The 12913-nt window shown below is 51.0% G+C and overlaps 1 protein-coding gene across 2 annotated transcripts in view; it reads left to right on the top strand.

Moving 5' to 3' along the window:
* The window catches only part of SHROOM2 (shroom family member 2), an 85697-nt gene extending 82614 nt beyond the window's left edge, over window positions 1–3083 (top strand). For both annotated transcript variants that reach the window (XM_084870006.1, XM_084870005.1), the window contains exon 10: window positions 492–3083. In XM_084870006.1, coding sequence (XP_084726132.1) covers window positions 492–758 — 267 coding nt within the window. In that variant the 3' untranslated portion in view covers window positions 759–3083. The remainder of the gene's footprint in view (window positions 1–491) is intronic.
* The last annotated feature ends 9830 nt before the right edge of the window (window positions 3084–12913 follow it).

Raw genomic sequence — 12913 nt, 5'->3', positions numbered from 1 at the left:
GCAGTGGGCGCTTCCCCGAGCCCCCCCGAGCCGCACACGAGGAGCAGGCTGTTGGCAAAGTTCAGCCTCCTCACCCTGCACGCCCCACACTGGGGATCCAGCCCGCAACCTGGGCCTGTGCCCTGAGCGGGAATCGAACCCTGACCTCCTGGTTCATGGGGTCAATGCTCAACCACTGAGCCACACCGCCTGGGCCGTGGCACCCTTTGAGCATCCCAGGATTCTGTTGCTTTCAGTCCCGTGGTCGCACTGGGGTCACCTTGGCTGCCTCTGTTAGGCAGTCCAGGCCCATACGTGGCACTGGAGATGGGAGGGGCCTTCGCACCGATGGGGCCGAAGGCGGGGAGTGCCACGGCCATGAGTGCTTGCGCCCACACTCAGGACTCAGTGCTGTCCTATGAGCGCTGCACCTCTTCCGCCCTGGTCCTCACTGGCTTCTCTCTCTCTCTCTCTCTCTCTCTCTTTCTCTTTTTCTCTCTCTCTCCCCACAGCAATCGCTGCTCGAGAAGCAGCGGGTCCTCATCCAGCAGCACGAGGACGCCAAGGAGCTCAAGGAGAACCTGGACCGCCGGGAGCGCGTGGTGCTGGACATCCTGGCCAGCTACCTGAGCGACGAGAACCTGGCCGACTACGAGCACTTCGTCAAGATGAAGTCGGCCCTCATCATCGAGCAGCGGGAGCTGGAGGACAAGATCCACCTGGGCGAGGAGCAGCTCAAGTGCCTGGTGGACAGCCTGCAGCCCGACAGGAGCAAGTGAGGGCCTCCGGGCGGAGCCGGCCTGCCCCGCCCTGGCAGCGGACCCCCGCCCGGCCGGTGGCCCCCAGTGAGAACCCTCTCAGAGCGACGTGGCTGTTTGAAAAGCGATAACTCGTGTTTGTCTGGGGTGACACGTTGGGTGTTTAGTTTCCCTTTGGATGCTGAGCAGAGTGGCTCCCCGGGGGGTGTTGTCCTTCACAAGGAGCCCCATGTGGCACGGGCCCCGGTGGCTGGCGAGCTTCTGCCCCGGAGCCCGCAGGCTGTCCCGTCCCGCATGCCAGGGCCCCTTGGCAGCGATCGCTCTGGCCTGTGTCTCCCGCTGCCATACCAGCCATTGGGCAGCGCTCAGCGAGTCCCCGGGGTGCACAAGGGGGGACACCCGGCTCACGTCTTCTCTTGTGATCCACGAGGGGTGTGGCCTGCCACGTTTATCCGTGTCCGTCCAGTGCTGTTAGCGTTCACTGTCGTTCATATAATGTGCTCTCTGACCCGGCACAAACCTGTGATGCTGATGATAGTGATAATTTATTAACATAGTTTCCAAGTGGTTAGAGACCAACTGTGAAATGCATAGCCTTTGTGTTGGGTCGCTCATTAAAAGTCGTGTGCATGCTTTCAAACCCACGCACCAAGCGGGCGGCTTCAGTCCGTCTCAGCTGGCGGCGCGGGTCAGGCGTGTTCCCGCAACGTGAAATGCCTGGTCACAGGTGTGTGCGGTAGTCCTGTGCTTGCTAGGTGTTTCCCGAAACCAGTGGACCGTTCTTAGATCACTTTCTCCCCAGGCATTTGTGTCGTGTGCATATGGTCATCCATGGGAAGTGGCTCCTTTCCTCGGTTTGCCTCTTACAACCTGTCAGCATGCCCCGAAGGCCCATCCGGTTTCCTAAGAGCCCGCCTCCGGGCTTCCGGGGGTCCCTCTCCAGCTTTGCCACAGAGTTGACTGGTTCCGGACCCTTTTTATTGGTTGACATTGCAAGATTCTGAAGAGTCTGTTCACTTAAAAAACAAACGCTGTTATGGTGTCAGTTTGCAGTTGCAAATCAAGAAATGATTTGCAAATCACATGTGACAAAGTAACCCTCTCCGGAATATATAAATAACTACACAGTTCAACTGCAAGAAAACCAACAGCCCAGATGAAACGTGGGCAAAAGATTTCACCAAAGAGGACATGTGTGTGGCAAGGAAGTGCAGGAGAAAGATGATCAATGGTTGATCATCAAACCGCCGATGGTTGGATGGTAACTTATTTTTACCTAAATCACTGTGGAGCCACTCTCTCTCTCCTCGGATGCTCATCTGGTGCAGTGCGTGGCTAATGGCAGAACCCCTTGACTGAGTTCACGTCAGGGTAACGTGGACATGTGTTGGGTGGAGGGGTTGTTTGAATCCCCTTATCAAGTTTTCCAGCAGGTGGGGAGACCTTTCTGGCAGAGCGCCTGCCACCTAACCAAACCACACACACCAGTGTCTTAGGACCACGGTCCACGCTTCCTGAGCCAGGAGCAGCGAGCCAGGCTCCCGGGCCGCGGTCTGGATGTCGGCTTGCGGCGTGAAAGGGTCCGCACGGGCCAGCTTCAGGCACGCAGGCAGTCATTGCTCATTTTGGCAACAACCATGCCAAGAAGACATGCCTTTTCAGGCGTGTTCACTGCTGTCAGTTCAGCTGTGACGTGGGAATCCTGCCGCTTGCGGTGAGAAGTGGCCATGTCGGAGAAGGCCCAGCTGGCTGCTCTCGGACCCCCGTGGTCCTCCCTCTTGGGGGGACCGCAGCCACTCCGTGTGTGTGTTTGCTTTTTAATTTAGATGAAGCTTTTACCTGTGATTCTTCCCCCTCCGATACAGTGTTGTGGCCATTTTGATGCTATCTATGTCTGTAACTGTGAACCTGGAAACTGTGTGTGTCTGTGCCGGCCTTCTGATGTCTTTGCGGACTTCCTTCTCTGTGGGAATATGTAGTGTGATCCCCCCTTTTAGCGAAGCCCCCGTGCCCACACCGTCCTGTCCTGTCCCCGATTGCCTCTTCAGTGTCTGCTTGGCGGGCCCCAAAGATCCGGGAGTCCGTGTACGTACCTTTGTATATAGTGACATCATTGCAGGTCAAACCGTCTGGTGCTAACGTCTGCCCTCTGCGCGGGTGGCTGTTGCGGGCGCTCTGTGAAGCTCTCGCCTCGCGTGGAATGCCCTGAATCGTGAGACTCCAGCCAGGCCATCGCCTGCAACTCACTGTGGAAATGTGTGCAGATTCATGCTCGACGCTGACCACTTACCTCTCAACAGATCATCCTGCCTGACTTTGATGAAATAAATAGTGTCTCTGAGTGCATGGAGCCTGTGTTTGATTTACCTGTTTTTTCACAACTTATGTTTGCATTCTTTGTGCATCCTCGCCCAGGCTCTTGTTTCCATTGATTTGTGGAGGGAGTGGAAGGGAGGGAGAGAGAGAAACATGGATGTAAGAGAGATACATCGATTGGTTGCCTCCCGTACATGCACTGACTAACAGGGACCGGGATTTGAGCCTGCAATCCAGGTATGTGCCCTTGCCTGGGAATCGAACCATGACCTCCTGGTTCATAGGTGGACATGCAACCACGAAGCCATGTCAGCTGGGCGAGGATAGAATATTTTAAATGGGGGACAGTTCGCACAAATTGCATATTTTAAAGAGTGGACAGATACCACACAGCTGTAGGGCTATTTTAGCTTCAGCCAGACCTGAGTTCCTCTCTGTGCAGTTCTGAAGTGGCCAGTTGGGACAGGAGGCTGTGACGCCTGTGCACCTGTGTGAGCCACTTCCCGTGGCCATAGGTGATAAGGTACAGGGGGTTGTCTGAGCAAGTGCTTGACCTACGTCTCACTTAAAAAAAAATAAAAAAAATATATATAAAATTGATTTTTTATAGAGAGGAAGGGAATGGTATAGAGAGAAACAGATTCAATTGCCTCCTGCACACTCCCAACTGGGGATGTGCCCGCAACCAAGGTACGTAGTTCGACTGGAATCAAACCCTGGACCCTTTGGTCCCCAGGCCAACACTCTATGCACTGAGCCACGCTGGCCGGCGTCATTGCTGTTTGCACGTCATTTCCTCTGAGTGGTGTGGGAGAGACCATTTCGGGGACTGGGGGACGGGAGAGGGAGTGGTTAGGACAACCACTGCGTTCAAGCAGGCCTTGAGGACTCCGTGGTCCGCACTGAGCTAGCCTGCCGGGAAGCGGGCGGACGGTGCCTGGTGAGGGACAGAAAGCCTGCTGGTCCGGGAGGATGGATGCTGCCGTGTGTCGCCCCCGGCGACAGAACCCTGCCGCTCAGGACAATGGGGCGGAATGTGGCCGTGGACTGCAGGCTGAGGAGAGGGCTCGGAGTCGCGTGCCGGACCCCAGTGTGGCCGAGGCCTTCGTGGCCTGGCCCCATTGTGTGGCCGGTCCCGCAGAGCCAGGAGGCGGCCAGAGGAAACCCAGAGGAGCCACGTGTGCGTTGGCAGCGCTGCCTGACTTGCTAGTCGCCTTTCCCAGACACCCACTCCCTCGGAGACACATCCCTGGTCAGTGGGGCCCAGCCTGTTGGTTTGATTTCCGGTGGTGAAGTGGGTATAACAAAACGCTTACCGTGTCACCATCAGGGCCGCCAATAGGGGTGGGGGGTCATGGATGTACTGGGTCACCTGGAGGCCAGGTGGGCTGAGCCCCAAAGGGCACCAGCCCTGGTGGTGGGCAGTCAGAGGGCTAAAGGCCTCTGGGCTTTAAACGGTCTGGATCCTGGGCAGGTCCAGAGAAGGAAGATAAAGGTCCTACCAGTGGGAGGGGGTCTTACCAGTTGGAGGGGGTCTTACCAGTGGGAGGGGGTCCTACCAGTGGGATGTGATGTAAGTGGAAGGGAAGGCCTGTTGTGAAGTGGCCTGAAGTGTAAATCTTTCATTTCTTCCTTCTTTACTTCCTTCCTTTCTTCTCTCCTTCCTTTCTTGCTGTTTCTTCCTTCCTTCTTTCCATCCATCTTTCCTTTGTTCCTTTCTTCTTTCCAGCCTCCATTCCTTCCTCCCATCCATTACTCCTTCCTTTCTTCCTTCTACACATCCATTAGTCCTTCCTTTCTTTATTCCTTTCATCCTTCCTTCCTTCCTTCTTTCCATCATCCCTTCCATTTTTCCCTCATTCCTTCTTCCTTCCTTTCACCCTTCCTTCCTCCCTCTCTCCCTTCCTTCCTTCCTTCTTTCTTTCCTTCCTTCCTTCCTTCCTTCCATTACTCCTTCCTTCCTGCCATCCTTCCTTCATTTTTTCTTCCTTCCTATCTTTCTTCCACCCTTCCTCCCATCAATCCTTCCATCCTTCTTTCATTTTCCCATTCATTCATTCTTCCTTCCTTTCACCCTTCATTTCTTTCTGCTTTCCTTTCTTCCTACTTTATGTTTCCTTCCTTTCTTGCATTGTTTCTTCTTTCTTTCTTCCGGCCATCTATGCATCCACCCTTTCTTCCATTCCTCCTTTCATACTGCCTGCATTCCTTTCATCCTTATCCCATCCACCTTCCTGCTATCTATCCAACCTTCCTTCCATTCTTCCATTTTTCTCTCCTTTTTTCCTTTCTTTCTTTCTTTCTTTCTTTCTTTCTTTCTTTCTTTCTTTCTTTCTTCTTTCCTTCTTTCTCTTCCTTCCTTCCTTTCTTCCTTCCTTTCATCCTTCCTCCCTTTCTTTCTTCATTTCATCCTTCCTTCATTCCTTTCTTCCACCATTCCTTTCTGCCTTCCTTGCATCCTTCATTCCTTCCATCCACTTTTCCTTTATTCCTTCCATCCATCAATCCTTCCTTCCTTGCATACATCTTTTCCTTCTTTCTTGTTCTTTCTTTCTTTTTTCTTCTTTCTTTCTTTTTTCTTCTTTCTTTCTTTTTTCTTCCTTCCTTCCTTCCTTCCTTCCTTCCTTCCTTCCTTCCTTTCTTCATTTCATCCTTCCTTCCTTCCTTCCTTCCTTTCTTTCTTCATTTCATCCTTCCTTCATTTCTTTCTTCCACTATTCCTTTCTGCCTTCCTTCCATCTTACATTCCTACCATCCATTCTTCCATTGTTCTTTCCTTCCTTCCATCCATCAATCCTGTCTTCCTTGCATACGACTTTTCTTCCTACGTCCCACTTAAAATATATATATATTGATATATATATTATTGATTTTATATATATATATAAAATATATATAGTTGCCGACCCAATATATATATATAATTGATTATATATATATATATATATATATATATATATATATATATATATATATAATTGATTTTTTACAGAGAGGAAGGGAGTGGTATAGAGAGAAACTGATTCAGCTGCCTCCTGCACACTCCCAACTGGGGATGTGCCCGCAACCAAGGTACATGCCCTTGACTGGAATTGAACCGGGGACCCTTCAGTCAGCGGGCTGACGCTCTATCCACTGAGCCAAACCGGTTTGGGCCCACTTTTATTTTTTTTAAAGAAAAAAGTTATATAATCATATTTTTAAAAAAATACTTTTGATTTCAGAGAGGGGGAGAAAGAGAAAGAGATATCAATGATGAGAGAATCATGGAGTGGCTGCCTCCTGCATGCCCACACTGGGAATGGAGTACGCACCCGGGCCTGTGCCCTGACCTCCTGGTTCCTAGGTCCACGCCAACCACTGAGCCACATATTTTTGAAACCTGCTTCTTAACATTGGGAACTCCCTCCTCATTATTCTTCGGCATAAGGTTGAATTTCTGTGTAAGAGTCCATTGTGAGGACGCATGGTTCACTGACTGAGTCTGATGGGCTGCAGGGTGATCTCACTGGTCCCCGTTCCCTCAGGCAGGAAGTGCATGTGGGTGTCTGGTGCGCATCCTTGCACCTCCCCACTGGCTGGAAGCTCCTCCTCACGGGAATAAGCAGGGGGCTCCTGTGGAACTTGACTCCCACATGAAATTTGGTCCTAAGTGTGGGCCGGCGGACACCCCCTCCCATGTGCCTTTTGGCGGCCTCATTCCTCACAGCAGCCCCATCTGACACGCTCCCACTTAACCAACCAGCTTCTCCAGTCAGGAGTGACCGTCCCTCCCACCGCATCCCCATGGGCCGTTCACGGTGCCGTCACCGAGCTGCAGCGGGAAGGTCATTGCCACAGCTCCGGGGTCTTTCCTGACGCGCTGGCTGGCACTGGGCTTTCCCGGCGACCCTCGCCTGTGCGGGCCACTGTTGCTGATGCCTGCGTGGGTGTATTGTCATCGCTGTTTGTTTGTTTGTTGGTTTGAATCCTCACCCGAGGATATTTTTCCATTGACTTTTAGGGAGAGTGGAAGGGAGAGGGAGAGACAGAAACATTGATGTGAGAAACACACCATTGGTTGCCTCTTGAAGGAGCCCCAACCAGGGCCTGGGCTGGGGAGGAGCCCACAACCAAGGTACATTGTTCGACTGGAATCGAACCCTGGACCCTTTGGTCCCCAGGCCAACACTCTATGCACTGAGCCACGCTGGCCGGCGTCATTGCTGTTTGCACGTCATTTCCTCTGAGTGGTGTGGGAGAGACCATTTCGGGGACTGGGGGACGGGAGAGGGAGTGGTTAGGACAACCACTGCGTTCAAGCAGGCCTTGAGGACTCCGTGGTCCGCACTGAGCTAGCCTGCCGGGAAGCGGGCGGACGGTGCCTGGTGAGGGACAGAAAGCCTGCTGGTCCGGGAGGGTGGATGCTGCCGTGTGTCGCCCCCGGCGACAGAACCCTGCCGCTCAGGACAATGGGGCGGAATGTGGCCGTGGACTGCAGGCTGAGGAGAGGGCTCGGAGTCGCGTGCCGGACCCCAGTGTGGCCGAGGCCTTCGTGGCCTGGCCCCATTGTGTGGCCGGTCCCGCAGAGCCAGGAGGCGGCCAGAGGAAACCCAGAGGAGCCACGTGTGCGTTGGCAGCGCTGCCTGACTTGCTAGTCGCCTTTCCCAGACACCCACTCCCTCGGAGACACATCCTGGTCAGTGGGGCCCAGCCTGTTGGTTTGATTTCCGGTGGTGAAGTTGGTATAACAAAACGCTTACCGTGTCACCATCAGGGCCGCCGTACAAGAAGCACACAGGCCGATAGGGGTGGGGGGTCATGGATGTACTGGGTCACCTGGAGACCAGGTGGGCTGAGCCCCAAAGGGCACCAGCCCTGGTGGTGGGCAGTCAGAGGGCTAAAGGCCTCTGGGCTTTAAACGGTCCAGATCCTGGGCAGGTCCAGAGAAGGAAGATAAAGGTCCTACCAGTGGGAGGTGGTCCTACCAGTGGGAGGGGGTCTTACCAGTGGGAGGGGGTCTTACCAGTGGGATGTGATGTAAGTGGAAGGGAAGGCCTGTTGTGAAGTGGCCTGAAGTGTAAATCTTTCATTTCTTCCTTCTTTACTTCCTTCCTTTCTTCTCTCCTTCCTTTCTTGCTGTTTCTTCCTTCTTTCCATCCATCTTTCCTTTGTTCCTCCATCTTTTCTTTGTTCCTTTCTTCTTTCCAGCCTCCATTCCTTCCTCCCATCCATTACTCCTTCCTTTCTACCTTCTACACATCCATTAGTCCTTCCTTTCTTTATTCCTTTCATCCTTCCTTCCTTCCTTCTTTCCATCATTCCTTCCATTTTTCCTTCATTCCTTCTTCCTTCCTCCCTTCCTTCCTTCCTTCCTTCCTTCCTTCCTTCCTTCCATTACTCCTTCCTTCCTGCCATCCTTCCTTCATTTTTTCTTCCTTCCTATCTTTCTTCCATCCTTCCTTCCATCAATCCTTCCGTCCTTTCATTTTCCCATTCATTCATTCTTCCTTCCTTTCACCCTTCATTTCTTTCTGCTTTCCTTTCTTCCTACTTTATGTTTCCTTCCTTTCTTGCATTGTTTCTTCTTTCTTTCTTCCGGCCATCTATGCATCCACCCTTTCTTCTATTCCTCCTTTCATACTGCCTGCATTCCTTTCATCCTTATCCCATCCACCTTCCTGCTATCTATCCAACCTTCCTTCCATTCTTCCATTTTTCTCTCCTTTTTTCCTTTCTTTCTTTCTTTCTTTCTTTCTTTCTTTCTTTCTTTCTTTCTTTCTTCCTTTCTTTCTTTCTTTCTTCTTTCCTTCTTTCCCTTCCTTTCTTCCTTTCTTCCTTCCTTCCTTTCATCCTTCCTCCCTTTCTTTCTTCATTTCATCCTTCCTTCATTCCTTTCTTCCACCATTCCTTTCTGCCTTCCTTGCATCCTTGCATCCTTCATCCTTCCATCCATTTTTCCTTTATTCCTTCCATCCATCAATCCTTCCTTCCTTGTATACGTCTTTTCTTTCTTCCTCTTTCTATCTTTCTTCCTTTCTTTCTTTCCTTCTTTCTTCTTCCTTCCTTCCTTCCTTCCTTCCTTCCTTCCTTCTTTCCTCCCTTTCTTCATTTCATCCTTCCTTCATTCCTTTCTTCCACCATTCCTTTCTGCCTTCCTTGCATCCTTCATTCCTTCCATCCACTTTTCCTTTATTCCTTCCATCCATCAATCCTTCCTTCCTTGCATACATCTTTTCCTTCTTCCTTGTTCTTTCTTTCTTTTCTTTCTTTTTTCTTCCTTCCTTCCTTCCTTCCTTCCTTCCTTCCTTCCTTCCTTCCTTCCTTCCTTTCTTTCTTCATTTCATCCTTCCTTCATTTCTTTCTTCCACTATTCCTTTCTGCCTTCCTTCCATCTTACATTCCTACCATCCATTCTTCCATTGTTCTTTCCTTCCTTCCTGTCTTCCTTGCATACAACTTTTCTTCCTACGTCCCACTTAAAAAAAAAAATATATATATATATATATATAAATTGATTTTATATATATATATATATATATATATATATATATATATATATATATATATATAAAATTGATTTTTTACAGAGAGGAAGGGAGTGGTATAGAGAGAAACTGATTCAGCTGCCTCCTGCACACTCCCAATTGGGGATGTGCCCGTAACCAAGGTACATGCCCTTGACTGGAATTGAACCGGGGACCCTTCAGTCAGCGGGCTGACGCTCTATCCACTGAGCCAAACCGGTTTGGGCCCACTTTTATTTTTTTTAAAGAAAAAAGTTATATAATCATATTTTTAAAAAAATACTTTTGATTTCAGAGAGGGGGAGAAAGAGAAAGAGATATCAATGATGAGAGAATCATGGAGTGGCTGCCTCCTGCATGCCCACACTGGGGATGGAGTACGCCCCGGGCCTGTGCCCTGACCTCCTGGTTCCTAGGTCCATGCCAACCACTGAGCCACATATTTTTGAAACCTGCTTCTTAACATTGGGAACTCCCTCCTCATTATTCTTCGGCATAAGGTTGAATTTCTGTGTAAGAGTCCATTGTGAGGACGCATGGTTCACTGACTGAGTCTGATGGGCTGCAGGGTGATCTCACTGGTCCCCGTTCCCTCAGGCAGGAAGTGCATGTGGGTGTCCGGTGCGCATCCTTGCACCTCCCCACTGGCTGGAAGCTCCTCCTCACGGGAATAAGCAGGGGGCTCCTGTGGAACTTGACTCCCACATGAAATTTGGTCCTAAGTGTGGGCCGGCGGACACCCCCTCCCATGTGCCTTTTGGCGGCCTCATTCCTCACAGCAGCCCCATCTGACACGCTCCCACTTAACCAACCAGCTTCTCCAGTCAGGAGTGACCGTCCCTCCCACCGCATCCCCATGGGCCGTTCACGGTGCCGTCACCGAGCTGCAGCGGGAAGGTCATTGCCACAGCTCCGGGGTCTTTCCTGACGCGCTGGCTGGCACTGGGCTTTCCCGGCGACCCTCGCCTGTGCGGGCCACTGTTGCTGATGCCTGCGTGGGTGTATTGTCATCGCTGTTTGTTTGTTTGTTGGTTTGAATCCTCACCCAAGGATATTTTTCCATTGACTTTTAGGGAGAGTGGAAGGGAGAGGGAGAGACAGAAACATTGATGTGAGAAACACACCATTGGTTGCCTCTTGAAGGAGCCCCAACCAGGGCCTGGGCTGGGGAGGAGCCCACAACCAAGGTACATTGTTCGACTGGAATCGAACCCTGGACCCTTTGGTCCCCAGGCCAACACTCTATGCACTGAGCCACGCTGGCCGGCGTCATTGCTGTTTGCACGTCATTTCCTCTGAGTGGTGTGGGAGAGACCATTTCGGGGACTGGGGGACGGGAGAGGGAGTGGTTAGGACAACCACTGCGTTCAAGCAGGCCTTGAGGACTCCGTGGTCCGCACTGAGCTAGCCTGCCGGGAAGCGGGCGGACGGTGCCTGGTGAGGGACAGAAAGCCTGCTGGTCCGGGAGGGTGGATGCTGCCGTGTGTCGCCCCCGGCGACAGAACCCTGCCGCTCAGGACAATGGGGCGGAATGTGGCCGTGGACTGCAGGCTGAGGAGAGGGCTCGGAGTCGCGTGCCGGACCCCAGTGTGGCCGAGGCCTTCGTGGCCTGGCCCCATTGTGTGGCCGGTCCCGCAGAGCCAGGAGGCGGCCAGAGGAAACCCAGAGGAGCCACGTGTGTGTTGGCAGCGCTGCCTGACTTGCTAGTCGCCTTTCCCAGACACCCACTCCCTCGGAGACACATCCCTGGTCAGTGGGGCCCAGCCTGTTGGTTTGATTTCCGGTGGTGAAGTGGGTATAACAAAACGCTTACCGTGTCACCATCAGGGCCGCCGATAGGGGTGGGGGGTCATGGATGTACTGGGTCACCTGGAGGCCAGGTGGGCTGAGCCCCAAAGGACATCAGCCCTGGTGGTGGGCAGTCAGAGGGCTAAAGGCCTCTGGGCTTTAAACGGTCCGATCCTGGGCAGGTCCAGAGAAGAAAGATAAAGGTCCTACCAGTGGGAGGTGGTCCTACCAGTGGGAGGGGGTCTTTCCAGTGGGATGTGATGTAAGTGGAAGGGAAGGCCTGTTGTGAAGTGGCCTGAAGGGCAGATCTTTCATTTCTTCCTTCTTTACTTCCTTCCTTTCTTCTCTCCTTCCTTTCTTGCTGTTTCTTCCTTCCTTCTTTCCATCCATCTTTCCTTTGTTCCTTTCTTCTTTCCAGCCTCCATTCCTTTCTCCCATCCATTACTCCTTCCTTTCTTCCTTCTACACATCCATTAGTTCTTCCTTTCTTTATTCCTTCCTCCCTCCCTTCCTTCCTTCCTTCCTTCCTTCCTTCCTTCCTTCCTTCCTTCCTTCCTTCCTTCTTTCCTCCCTTTCTTTCTTCATTTCATCCTGCCTTCATTCCTTTCTTCCACCATTCCTTTCTGCCTTCCTTGCGTCCTTGCATCCTTCATTCCTTCCATCCATTTTCCTTTATTCCTTCCATCCATTCATCCTTCCTTCCTTGCATACGTCTTTTCTTTCTTCCTCTTTCTTCCTTCCTTCCTTCCTTCCTTCCTTCCTTCCTTCCTTCCTTCCTTCCTTCATTCCTTCTCTCCTTCCTTCCTTTCTGGTATCCTTTTTTCTTCCTTGTTCCTTCCATCATTCCTTCCTTTCTTCCATCCTTCCATCTATTATTTCTTCCATACTTTCTTTTTTCCATCCTTCCTTCCTATCTTCCTTCCTTCTATCCTATCTATCGTCCACCCTTCATTTCTTTCTTCCTTCTATCCTTCCTTCCTTCCATTCATCAATCCTTGCTTCCTTGCATCTGTCCTTCTTTCCTTTCTTCCTTTCTTTCTACCTCTTCATCCTTCATCCTCTTTCTTTCTTTCTTTCTTTCTTTCTTTCTTTCTTTCTTTCTTTCTTTCTTTCTTTCTCTTCCTTCCTTCCTTCCTTCCTTCCTTCCTTCCTTCCTTCATACCTTTGTTTCTTCCTTTCTTTCTACCACCTATCCATTCATCCTTCCTTCCTTTATTTCTTCCTTTCATACTTCCTTTCTTCCTTCTTCCATACTTTCTTTCTGCCATCTGTCCAACCTTCCTTCCACCCTTCCATCTTTCCTCCTTTCTTCTTTCCTTCCATTCTTCCTTCCTTCCATCTTCCTTCCTTCCTTCCTTCCATCTTCCTTCCTTCCTTTGTCCCATCTATCACTCCTTCCTTCCATTATCCTTCCTTTCTTTCTTTCATCCTTCCTTCCTTCTTTTCTTTCTTCTTTCCATCATTCTATCCTTCCATTCTTTCTATCTTTCCCTTCCTTCCTTTCTTTTTTCCATCCTTCCTTCCTTCCATCATTCATTTCTTTTTTCCTTCCTTTTTTCTTTCTTT

The sequence above is a fragment of the Pipistrellus hanaki genome (genome assembly GCF_964339955.1).
Source record: "Pipistrellus hanaki genome assembly, chromosome: X".
Taxonomy (NCBI): domain Eukaryota; kingdom Metazoa; phylum Chordata; class Mammalia; order Chiroptera; family Vespertilionidae; genus Pipistrellus; species Pipistrellus hanaki.
This window is presented reverse-complemented; position numbering and strand designations above follow the sequence as displayed.